Here is a 12,937-nt window from a genome sequence, read left to right as displayed (position 1 = left end):
CATATATAGTATGCATATTTATTTTTTCCAGGTAGCTGCAGCAAATGTAATTTGAATTGACTACTCTCTAGAAAGGCTTTTTGGTATACCTGATTAACATTTAAGTTAATCATTTAAGTTTAAGTTTAAGTATTTCAGGACAGATGTGTTGAGCTGGAATGGCAATATATGTAAATGTGTGTTGGAATAGTTAATGACCCTTCATTAAACTAATACAGTAGTGGCTTTTCTTTCTTGTAATGAGTCTGTGTGGTCAGTTCTGTAGAATTTTTGAGGGTGTATTTGTGTGTCTCTCTGTGGGGTGGGGGCAGACGGCTGTTTAGCCATGTTGTCCATTACCCCTGGAGGCCAGTGTAGGACTGCTCAACTCAGCCAGCTCTCATTAAAATAATAATTAAAAATTCACTAGGCCAGTACTGTCCACATGCTGTCCCTTCTTCTAATTGCCTTTGAAAAAAAGATGGGGGATGGTACCCCTGCCTTCTATGATCTCCGATTCTTCTATCACATCTCTTACTCCCCCTCCCCATGGAGGGCATCAACTCTCATCTGTCAAAGTGTAAATCAGCAATTAAAACACAAACAGCAAAATGCCAAAGATGACCTGGAGCACAAAGCGACTGACAAACAAGTCCGGACAAATCGGCGGATAATTTATAAGCATTGCCCTAAAATCTAATTATTTGGCAATTCGAATTTGCAGCCGGCCAGGGCTATGCAATAAATTTAACCCGCCATAAATTATTTAGGAGCAGCCTGTGGTGTAAATCAAAAACACAAGTGTTTGTTTAAGAAACAAGCTCCTTGTACATAAAATGACTTTTTCTTGTCTTTTACATAGAATAGGAGAAAAACTGTTGAATGAAATGAGCTGCTGCCGCTGAAACTCTGACTTCCTTCCTCTCTTGGAGGTGCAAATAGGATGTCTTTTAAGTAAGGAACGCTGCCCTTTCTCTTATCAGAAACATCTCTTACTATCAGCGGCACTGGGCTTTTTTATTGCAGGAGGAACAGTCAGCTCTGATTTTCCTGTGGCATCTTTCATTTTTTAATATTTATTTATAAAAATGGCAAGGGCGGTTGCGGGGGGCAGAAATACATTATTCTCAATTGCAGTTTTTTGAACTGAATAGGGTAATCTTATCCACTGCCAATAAATTTATACTGATCTTTGAGTGCTTCTTGCCCACTGCTCAGATAAACATTTGAGAGTCTGAATGTTTTTGTGGGTATTTTATTTCTGTAATCTAATAAGGTCCTCCAATATTGTGGACAAAGTGTTCCTCTGTGGATATCGGTGTAATTCTTTTCGTTGTGTTCCCAAGTCAAGATTTCTTCAGAAGTTGCTTAGGTAGTTAAGCTTGTAGCTTTTCCTTTCAGCAAGAAAGCTCACGGTTTCTAGAGCCTTAGGTTTCCCCCCGCTTTTGCTTGTCTTAGCGACATCATGCCAGGAGGTTGTGCTTTTTTTTCTTTAGGAGGGTGGAGTGAAATATAGGGTGGGTTTATAGTGCTGAAATCACAGGCCCTCATTTCCTAATCCCTTGGAAAGGGAAGTTCTTTTAAGTTTTCAACAGGCCAGTTGAGATTCAGCCTCCCATCTGTTTCTTGACGACTTTTTGTGGGGTAGGCAAATTACATAAGGGGGCTGCCTGTGTGTGTGCGTGCGTGTGTGTTTTCCTCTGAGGGTGGTGGGTCAGAAACACTTCATGGGCTGCCAACTCCTTAGAACACAAGTACTGCAGACTTTTGTGTACAAAATGATTTAAAGCAGGCATGTTTGGTAAGAATATAACTTTTTTCTCTACACCCTTTCTCTGTGTGTGTGTGTTGAGCTGATTTTTAGTGTTTCTCTTATAGGCTAGAACTGCTATGAGAAACTGTGTTCCTACCATATAAATGCAAATATGTTTGTGCACGAGTTGGGGCTATGTGCAGACGTTTTCAAATCAAGTAATTGTAGACAGATTTCATAATAATGGATAGAGAGAATTAAAAAGATTATTTCATCACCAGCAATTTGAATCCTTGCCTTCCTTTTTAGTTAGATTGTGACAGTGTGCTTTGCAGACGGAAACAGGTTTCGCTCTGTTTATAGTTTAAGGGAATGGCATAATAATTCCTTGAGTAATAGTTGTAGTATCTCATGTTGTAGTGAACTTGTGCTGGCATTGTGGCAAAATCCTAAAGCGAAAATAGACAGTGCACAATTTGGGCATACAACAGTTATTGCTTTGCTGGAAAGTGCAGTGTGATGACTAGGCTCAGTGTTTGAGGTGCTGGTGTCATGGGGTTCTTTAAGCAAATGAGTGTCATGTCCTGGATTGCTAATCTGTCAACAGTGGGCAAAATCTGGGGCTTAATGCAGCGCAAAAGACTTTGCAGGGGGTGGGGATTTCCTTTGTTAGGGCAGAGTTTGGAAAAGAGGTGGAGTGGCCAGAACACGGATAATATTCTGCTGATGGAACGTGCCTGACTTAAGTGGCATGATTCACTAAAAAAAAAAAAAAAACAGGAATGCTAAGCAAGAGAGTGTTTAAGTTGGTGGAAAGGCAAAGGTGTATTGAACTTCCAAAATATGCTTTTTTTGCATTTGCACTACCAATTTGGTTCATCAGAAACGTTCTTAACTGTCCCTGTACCTCATGTGGTGGTACTGTTGCAGCACCAACTCCCTTTGCTCAGGCTAGGTCAACCACGTGAACTTCCAGCCTCTCTCTGTTCTTCTTTTCCCATCAATTCTTTGTGAATTGGGTTGACAGTGTGAATGTATTCTAGTACTTGAAAGCTGGTTAAGTTGCCAGTCTGTGTCTATGTGCTCTGAAACACAGCCTGTTGTTTGTGTGTGTAAGTGCTTACCATTTCATAATAGCTCCTAATGAAATTCTAGATCTGTAATAATATTTTGGCTATCTAAAACAAACCATATGCTTGTAAAAAAAGTGGAAACAGATCGGCTTTAAGCCATAAATTCTGGGTAATGGAGCGCTTTTTCTCCCTCTTTATGTTTGATAGATATTTTTGTTTCTGCAGGAATGTCAGCTCCTAATTTCGTGATGTATCATGGGTTTAGGAAAATGGAAATTAATAAAGGCGTAAGATGAATGGCAGCTTTAAAGGTCCCAACACTTGTCTTTATTAGCAGGATGGACAGCAGGCTCCCCAAATTCCGCTGTGCTTCAAATGGAAGTTTTAAATGGAAAGTAGCGCAGGGTTACATTTCATTGTGGGGCTGGTTAACGTTGTTAGTGAGCAGTGGTGCTGATTTCATAGGGCTGGTATCTGTTGTTGTAGATACCGGTGGAACAAACATTGTCAGACATTGGAAGAAAAAGTCATTGCGCTCTCTCTCTCTCTCTCTCCCTCGCTCTGGCTCTCTCTGCCTCTCCCCCCACCCCCATTTTTGGGATAACAGCCTTTTGGGAAGGCCCTTTCTGCTCCTTTCAAGAAAGCCAAGAAAAGGAGGTGGGAAAGTAAAGCTGTTGTATTTTTCCCAAGGGCATCTGATTTTTTCCCTGTCAGTCTTTTGTAGTCTGATCGTTTTCATAGGCCGGCAATAATTTGGGCTATCATAAAATTTTTCAGACTTGTTCATTTTATTTCCTCCAGCTGTTTTAAACTAGCCCTCCTGAAGTTGTGCTGCTTGCCTGGGTCTGTCTCCCTTAATGCCTAAGATCATCTGTTGTCCCACGAGTTGACCTGCTAGGAGTAGTAGAAGAGAGAGATTTAGGCAGGCTTGATGCTGTTAAAAGCCCTATTACTGACAGACCATGTGCACTTCTTGCTGTGTGTTGCACGAGGCTTGTGGGTGAGCAGGGGGCATATAGCGTGGTGGAGAAAGGGAAACTTGAAGGTAGGGTGTATACCCATATGTTGTTTCTCTACCTGAGGAGTTTGTTCCTTGAGGTGAATTGCACAGGATGAGGGGAGAGCAGGACGTTCCTGGAGAAGAACATCTGCCACCGACTCCTTTCCCAGTCTTCCTTCTGCACTCCTGTGAGCTAAGCCAGGGTTTTACTTAGCATGGTATCCAAACAAAGACTTGTGGCTTGTCTCTCCAAGCCCCGCAACAAACCCTGGTTACAGCTTGTGGTTGTATTGAAATAGGAGCAGTGACATGTTGCTGTTTAATACAATATATGCTATGTTAAATTATAACAACCAAGCTCATGCAAATTTGTTATCAACTGCAGACCCCGCTCATGTGCATGTTGAATCAAAAGTAAATTGAGCAAAGTTCCTAACGGGCATTATCAGCACATCAATTTTTCAGGCATACTCTGCTCTACTTGTGGGCATATGAATGCAGCATGTGAGCCTATAGAAAGACTAGAAAGCTTACATTCTGCAGAAGCTAAGGTGCAAGCCCTTAATTTTCAATCTCTATATTTTTTGGTTCCTGAACGCCTTTCTTAAACTAAAAATCTTTTGATTTCTAAAATGTCCCCCACTGCTTTTTAAAGGAAATGCCGTGAAGTGCACTTTCTGTAACAGTTATCACCCTTCATGTAATTGCTGATCACTGAACAGGAATTTAGTGTGTGTTTATAGCAAGTGGTAAAATTGTACCTATTGAATTTTGTCCTGGTCATGTACTACTGTTGTCTTAAAAGATACATTATCTATTGGCCAGAAACAAACAAAAAAGTTGGAAGTGGCAAAAATCACTCCAGCCAAAATTTGTAAACTGCTGTAACTAAGGCATTTGAATCTGAATTATTTGAAATTTGTACAGTTGGTCTGCCCTCATCATGGAGATTCCCTATACTAAAATTCATTTCATCCGACAAATGGTATCTATTTTTCCTAGCAGTATACTTTGCTTTGCTTTATAATAGCAGAATGCTGAAAAGCAGTTACATCTTAACTTTACTCTTGAGTGTTTAATATCTTTCCGATTTTTTTTTCATACTTTTAAATTGTAAATAGAAAAATTCTCCTCACTCTCCCTACCTCTCTACAGTTCTCCTGCCTCTGATATAGAGGGTGGTGTTGTGATACCTGCCTCTCCTAAATGTAGTTTGCAGGATTAGAGCCCTGTATTTCCTATGTTTTAATAAATTCTATATTGGTGCCCACTGAATAAAAGCTTGATATGAGTATTTACAGAATTTAATCATAGGTTCCTTTTTCTTTATCTTCCTTTTTTATTTCCAAAGGAGGAATACACAGTCAAAATCTTAAAGTTGTTTGTTGTATACATGTTGCTTTGTTAGCATACTGATGTCATTGCCTGACATTTATGACCTCACAAGTCATGATGGGCAGTGGTGGTATGGTCAGGGCCCAAAAGCTTTGTTCAGCGCCTGCACAGCAGCAGTTGGCTTCTTAAGATGCAAATGTTGCCTGGCAGAGGAGCTTTTCTTTTTCTCGTTCGTCGTCTTTTCCCTCTTCCAGATGTTTTCAGGCAGTTTTTTGTTGTTGTTTTTAAACTAATTCTATTCATGTTTTAAAAATTTATGAAAGCACTAATAAAAATGTCAAAGTGGTAAAAATGTTAGCTTTTGCTGTGCTTTGATTAAATTTTGCAAACTGTTTTTGAATATTAAAAAGCAATTTTTTTTATTCTCTCTTTTCTCCACAAGTGATTTGAGAGGCTCGATGCTTGGCTATCACTCAGTGGGCTCATTTGCACTCCAGAGCCCCAGCATCATGCTTCTCTATTAAATAACGCAGACAAATTATCCTTTAAAGACACCAAGCAAATTGTCACTCCTCTTACATTAAACTCGGGAGGGGGTGGAGTGTGGAGGAAAGAGACAAAGGAGTTTATCGTTTTTATTCCTTGGGTGTTTTTTTTAAATTCCATGTGTATATTTTAATAATTGCTAAATCTATCATAACTGCATTTGCTTAAACTTTTTATTAACAAGCCCATGTAAATTTTTGATTTTTCAAATAGTTGAACATGTTGTTGTTTCTCTTTCCCTCTTATTAGTATAAATTTACCACAGAACATAATAATGTCTACAGTGTGCAGGGTTATGTACATGAGTGTGTGTGTATATATGGATATGGTGTGTGGGTGGAAGATAGAGTCTAACATTTGTCTTGAGTTTCTATGGAAGAGTTTCTCAAAAGCGGAAACCCAACAGGCTGTGCCTTCAGTTCTAGCTATTTGCACCTGGGACAAATGGGATGATATTGTGGTATGTGAGCTGAAGTTTATTTGTATATTTACATGCAATGTACATTTTTCTCCCTTTCCTCTATTTCATGTGTGTATTCTTAGGTTTAAAGCCCCCTTGGGTAGGAACTTGTGAAGCTTGCTCTTTGCAAAGTATCATGTAACAGATGGCCACATATAATAAATAATGATAATATTTAATACTAACAATTTTAATAAGATCTACAGAAATGTAGTAAACAGACAATAGCAGACAATAGCATTTTTTACTTCCAGAACATCCCACAGAGCCAGTCCAGGAGAATATCATGGTTGATGGTATAAAAATAACACAGAGATCAAGCTGATGAAGCAATGCCACACTCCCTTTAGCCCTCTCCCAGTAAAGGCCATCTATTAGGGTGATCAAGGCTGATTCGTTCCCAAAAGCAGGTCTGAAACCAGACTGAAATGGGTCTAGATAATCAGTTTCAAAATCAGTTTCATCTAATCATGCCTGCAGCTGCACACACCATAACCCACACCATAATGAACTTCCCAAGAAAGGTGTATTAGAAACCAGTTGATAGCCAGACTAGTGGGCACAGGGCAAACAATTTTAGGCATAGACACACTACTGCCTCTTTCACAGCAGCAGACACCACCCTGCCATTTAATGCGCATTCACCATGCTTGGATCCACTTTAGCCATCCCCTTCTGGCTAAGTTTTATTATCACTGAGGAACTGAGCTCAAGTAAGCAGTTTTGACGCATAGCCGCAAGCAACTTGTCAACGTCCTCAGGCTGCATCAACTGAAGCTGATCCCACAAAGCCCAGGCAGTTGTGACATTAGACACCTCATATGGTTCTCCACCAACTAGGGCATTAAGATCACTGCAAAGCAGAGTGACAGCTGACTAGTAGAGGATGAAGTGACAGCAGCAAAATAGGCCTTCTTTGCTGCCTACCCTGCCCACATGGTAGACACAATTACATGCCCTAACCAGTGTGTGGTTGGCTTGAGTGCAAGATTTTTGAGAGTGTTGTGGCTGCAAAAAATAAGTCCTGGAGATGGGAAATTGGACTAAATTTGCCCATCTGTGTAGAATGATGAGGTCCTTTGAGAAAAATCCCTTTGCCTTGGATCGATCCAACAGAGCCAGAACAGCAGGGAATTCTGCTCATGTTGCTGCAGTCTTCTGTGTTGCATTCAGTGACCCTCCTGAGTGGTTTTTTGAGGGGCGCAGGGGGCTCAGCAGGATGGAGGGGGCAGGAAATCCCCATTTCATTTCACTCTGCTTGTAGTTCTTCGGTTTCGGTTTCAAGCCATTGTTCCCATCCTGACTACTGCTCTTTGTCAGATATTACGTGTACTTTCCTTTCAGTTGTAGCTTGCCTTTTAACCTCCCTGAATGTTTCTTAAAAGTAACATTTAATGTATTAATTTTCTTATTGTAGGAGATCATTGAGTTCCCCATCCTGAAGCTAAATGGTCGGACAATGGAGATTGAATCCACCTTCCATATGTATGTGCAGCCAGTGGTCCATCCACAGCTCACACCTTTCTGCACAGAGGTAAAACACTTCATTTTCCTAGAGTTCAATGTTTCTTGTTGCTTAGGAATAGTCCCTTCTGAGAGCTGCTGAAATGCAGGCAGTTATTTCTAGTTTCCCTGCAGTTGCTGAAATCTTAGCTTATTGTTTGTTTTTATTAGTGCACTAGAATGCATTAGTTAGTTGCTGAGATACTTGTATCATTGAAGTAGTTTAGGGAGTTTGATTTTTACAAAGCTAAGGTTGATAACTGTAACTCATTTTCTAGCTCTCCTCATCATGGAGAAATGGTGGGAAATGTTTAGGCAGTTTCTAGTACAAGCTTTGGAACTAGTGAGGATTTGGTTGGGAATTCCAACTCGCAGCAGCATCAGATTTGTACCTTGCACAGCCGTAGCCACTGACACTGGTTCAACATATCGCCCCCGGTTTCCTTATTGCCTTCCTGCCACTGTCCAGTTCCCGTGCAAAAACTTCAGTTCAGCAGGAAGTAGTTTGTGCATTGATTAAATATGGCTGCCAAATTTAGGATGCATCTAGATGTACATAATTTTACCAATAAGCCCACTCTGAAGTGCGTGTAAAATCATTTGCTCCAGACTAAACTCAGGGGAAACTGTTTTTCTGATGTTCAACAGAAGCTGGATTTGCATTGCATTGATTGGCTGGCCCTTGTGCCAGTCATGAAGCCACTTTCCCCCTCTTGGAGCATTTTTTAAGAGTAAAAATAATGTTTAAAAAAATTAAACCCTGGATTACGGTTTGCTGCAAATTAGGAAAGGGAGAGGGAATTGCTACACATGAAAGGAAGAGAGGGGAGAGCGTATGCCATCAACTCTCCAGGCTTGTTCATATAATGCTAAAACTTTGCTGTTAAGTCTGGTGTATTGGCTTCCTCGCCAAAATAACCTAGTTATTTCCTAGTTTTAAAATGGGGAAGAAAAGAACTTGTTGTACAGTGAAATCTTCAAGACAAATTACATTATGCTCATAATCTATTCATTGCTGGGATCCTGATACCTAGATCAACTTCTGTATCAAAAACAGCAATGGGAAATGGCATGGAGGGAAGGGGAGGCTATTGCTCTAATGTAAGCAGAAATTCTGCTTGCCATTTTCCATACAAAATGGCATTTATTCTCACTGAGCAGATGCATGCATGGAATCATTTCAACAGGTGCACGTCATGTCTTTGCATATTACTATGATGGGACAAGGTGAACGTGGCCCAACTTCTCCCTTTTGTATGACATTCAAGGGTGTTTGAATCCTTTCCCATCTTCTGCCAGCGTTTCTAGCTGTCATGGTAGTGTCTAGTGTGGTGAATGATAGCATGGGCAGCAGGCTACACAGCTCTTGGGTCACCTAATGAGCCCCTTATTCTTCTGTTCCCCTGTGTATCCTCTCTCTCACCTCTTATTGTAAGCTTTTGTCTAAATAGCTGTGAACGGCAACCCTCCTCTATGCTTTCCCCAAAGCACTGATTTTGCTAAATGCTGGTAAAAGGCTTTGTCTCTGCACCTCTACTTATAGACAGTAAGCTTTATAGGTCTTTTTGTCTGCACAGAAAGGCCAGGTCCGATTATCTGATGGTACGCCAGAGACAAGTGCTTATGTAATCAGCAAACTGTCTCAAGCTAGAAATACGATGGTGTACGAGATAAACACCAGAGGAAAATCCATGCTGTTGACATTGTCTTGAAGTGTGTCTGGTGTGCTGCCCTCTTCTGTCTTTGCCATTTCCACAAGGGAAAGCTGCAGGGCTTGCCAAGGCAAAGGGAAGCATATGTGGCAAATTGACTAATTGCACACCTTTATCCAAATTTCTGTGGAGTTATCTGAAAAATGTGACTTGTTGCCTGGAGCACCATGAGATCTATTTTACTGATGTGGAATTAAACAGAATTGTGAGTCTGGGCTAAAGCTGGTTTTTCCCCTAGATAACCTAGCTCACAGGGCCAGAAATACTTTGTCAACAGAGGGAGCTAGAAGACATGGACCAACGTACATAGTTTATTTTTTCCATACTACACTGTACTCTTCCACAATGGCCTGCAGTGTAAGGTGCTCAAATTCTGGCTGCTATTAAAGCCAGGTGGACAGATCATAGGTGTTTTCTTCTTAGCTTGGGGTCAGGGAAGCATAAACTATTTGAGCATGAACTATTTGTTTTTTCATATTTTCAGCTGAAACATACTGGTGGTAATCACAAGACAGAAAGGGGGAATCTTGTGGGATTCCTAGAGCCAGTTTCAAATAGATTGTCTCTTCCAGGAACTCCTACAATTGTACCACCACCACTATCACTACCGCCTTGTCCATGAGGGGGCATTCATGACTGGGAGATAGTTACTGTGAACTGCAGGGTCCAGAGTGGGCTTCTCTATGGGTGGATGGACTACTGCTTGTTTAAGGGCAACAGGCACCACTCCATTGTGCAAAGATGTGTTCACCACACCCTGACCTACCTGGTCAGGCCCCACCCTCAACTGGCTTTCACCAACCAGAATGGACAGGAGTCAAGAGAGCAAGAAACTGTTCACATCATCAGGGTGCATAAACTGAAATTGATTCCAGAAAATATGGGAACATGTTGTAATAGACATCTCAACTGGACTTGCAGGAATAGCCATGCCATATACAGAATAGATTTGGATTCTGGTCCATGTCGCTCTATTCTTTGCAGTCCATTTTTGGTTGTTAGGGAATTTTTTTCTCTCATAACACAGAGAAGGAACGAAAGAGGCATAGAACGGTTAACATGCACACTTATTTTCCTTTTCAAGAGTATGTGAAGCCTGTAGGCAGCTGCTATTACCTAATTAAACTATGGATTAATATTAAAACAGTTTCAAGAATGCAGCCTCTCTGACCCCCTCTCTTCTTAAAATTCCACCTAATAATGACTTGATGAACTTCAGGAGTCCACCTAGAGGAACGTTGCATTCTGAAAATTAAAAATTTCCCCTAAAAGGTATATGTTACCATTCTAGGGATGTTACTGCAAGAAAATAATTTTCCATTATGAGCTGCTTATTCAGCTAGTCAGGTATTTGGTATTCATTAGATTCAATTACAGTTTAATTGGAGTTTAATCTTTACACACACACACACACACACACACACACTCACTCCAATGATAGCCAGCCAAAGAAACACAAGCGTGGAATCTTGCTCGCTGGTGCTGCACCATGTTTTCTATCTAATATTATTTATTATTTGTATAGCACCACCAGTGGCACTTACAACATAAAGAAATGGCAAGACACACATCCCTGAGGAGTCTACAGTCTAAATTTTGAATATTTGAGAACTGGCTTGTGGTTGTGGGAGAGGCAATAGAAGAGGGAGAGTCAAAATGAAGTTTCATGTACCTGGGCTTGCTTTCAGTTGGGAAACAGGACTGGAAGTGCTGGCTGGGGCTGATGGAGTCCAACAATATTGGGTGGACCACAGGTTCCCCATCCTAAAGACTGACCAGTTCACTTGCCTTATGTATCCCCACTATAGACTCAAACCACTTTACATTTAGTTGCATTAAACCAAAAAGAATAAATGGGGATAGAGAAGAATGTTGTGCACTGTAAGAGGGAAACAGAAGTTTTATAGCAAAAAAGAAATACAAATGCAAGTCTGGCCTTTGCTTAATTCTTAGAATAGAGGTTCAGTGACAATCTGGCTTTTGTGGGGTGCAGGTTATTATCTGCCTTTCACAATAAAACTGCTTGCTAAATAGATTTGGTTGTAGAAAGAAATTTCCCCATTATAAATCTACTAAAAAGTGTCAAATTGTGTGTTTATTTAGTGTTATTTATTTAAATTATTTATATTTTCCCTATTGAGATATAAATCCTACCAAGGCTGCTTACAAGTAACATTCAATTACATACTTTAAAAATACAATAAACAATACTATTAAAAACCCATCAGGATCCTGTGGGAAGGAAATAGTCCAGCTGCAGCAGCCTTCCTTCTACTCCTGGAATCCTTCCCACAGGGCACATGGTGGTAGATCACCCTGGTGGGATGCGGGGAGGGAAATTGTGAAGGGTTTGTGTATGGAGTTTTTATTATTAAGCATCTCCCAATGGTACATAAGGATTAGGGTTTCCTGTATCAGAACAGAGGCCTGGGACTAACTTACCTCTGTGTTTTTGTCATCAGTTTGGTGTATTTTGTTAAGCAAAATGATCACCCCACCCTTTCACTCTAGGCTATCACTGCTATAGAGTTATTGAGTTGTAGCCAATACTCTGCAAGTGAACAGCAGGACTTCCCCTTCAATGCCTCTCTTTGTGCACTCCCAGAATCAGCTTGTGAAGGCCCTCCAACCTTCTGGAGCAGATTTTGAGGTGGTGGGGGGCTGCAGGGGAGAGGAGGGGGAAGTTTCCTTGCATAAGTGGAAGTCTGCTGTGCAAGTGGAACAGCAGCATTGAACACAACCTTATGTTTCTGTCTTAACTATGAAACTTATTTGCTTCAGGCTTAATGTAGACCCATGGGTAATCTTCTTGAAATAACAGTGTAAGTATAAGGAGAGTACTGAGAATGATGTCTTTGCGGTTTTTAAAAATGCAAAGTATTCTTCTCAAATTAAATTTGCAAATGTCTATAAAATTGGAACGATAGCTTTGTATTCCTGTCTGATAATGTTTTGATACTTACTCCTCCATTCCATGGAAAGCATCACCACTGATGCCCTCAGCACCTCGCTTTTCCGGAGAGGTTTATTTTATTTATCTATTTATGGTCCTTTTCTCTTGTGTTAATCACTAGTGTACGGGAGTGTCCAAAGACACCTTGGGCTGTAAAATGTAAATAAGGGATGCAGTAGGAATGGCACTAAAAGAACTTGCACACTAAAATGGCAGGTGTTTTACTTATTCTATTAAACTAGAGCACCAACTGCAGGGCTCCCCTAAGGTAAATATTTGATGCTCTGGAGAAAGTATTCATATAGCTCTGTTGGTCCTGATATCATTGTATCATTACATGACAACTGTTCTTCTGTGACAAATAGCAAGGCTGTCGTCTCTTCTCTTCCATTCCCTAAAGCAGTAGTTTTCAACCAGTGTGCTGTGGCACCCTGGGGTGCCCTGAATGATAGTCAGGGGTGCCGTGGGCAACACTGGCTTCCGTCCTTCTTTCCTTCCTTCCCTCCCTCCCTCCTCTGATGCCCTCTTGCGTCTCTGCCTTCCAAAGGCTTGCACAGGTGTTTGTTGCAGCAGCCCTGGCTACAAACTCCGCAGGCGAATGGTGCCTCAGGGCTGGTGAGGGG

The 12,937-nt window shown here is 40.9% G+C and overlaps 1 protein-coding gene across 2 annotated transcripts in view; it reads left to right on the top strand.

Moving 5' to 3' along the window:
• Positions 1–12,937, top strand: part of ERI3 (ERI1 exoribonuclease family member 3) — a 203,336-nt gene that overhangs the window by 38,660 nt on the left and 151,739 nt on the right. For both annotated transcript variants that reach the window (XM_081009564.1, XM_081009565.1), the window contains exon 3: positions 7,564–7,680. In XM_081009564.1, coding sequence (XP_080865690.1) covers positions 7,564–7,680 — 117 coding nt within the window. The remainder of the gene's footprint in view (positions 1–7,563; positions 7,681–12,937) is intronic.

The sequence above is a fragment of the Podarcis pityusensis genome (assembly GCF_964106645.2).
Source record: "Podarcis pityusensis genome assembly, chromosome: 6".
Taxonomy (NCBI): Eukaryota; Metazoa; Chordata; class Lepidosauria; order Squamata; family Lacertidae; genus Podarcis; species Podarcis pityusensis.
Note: the sequence above shows the minus strand (reverse complement) of the source record. Positions and strands in the feature narration are given on the sequence as shown.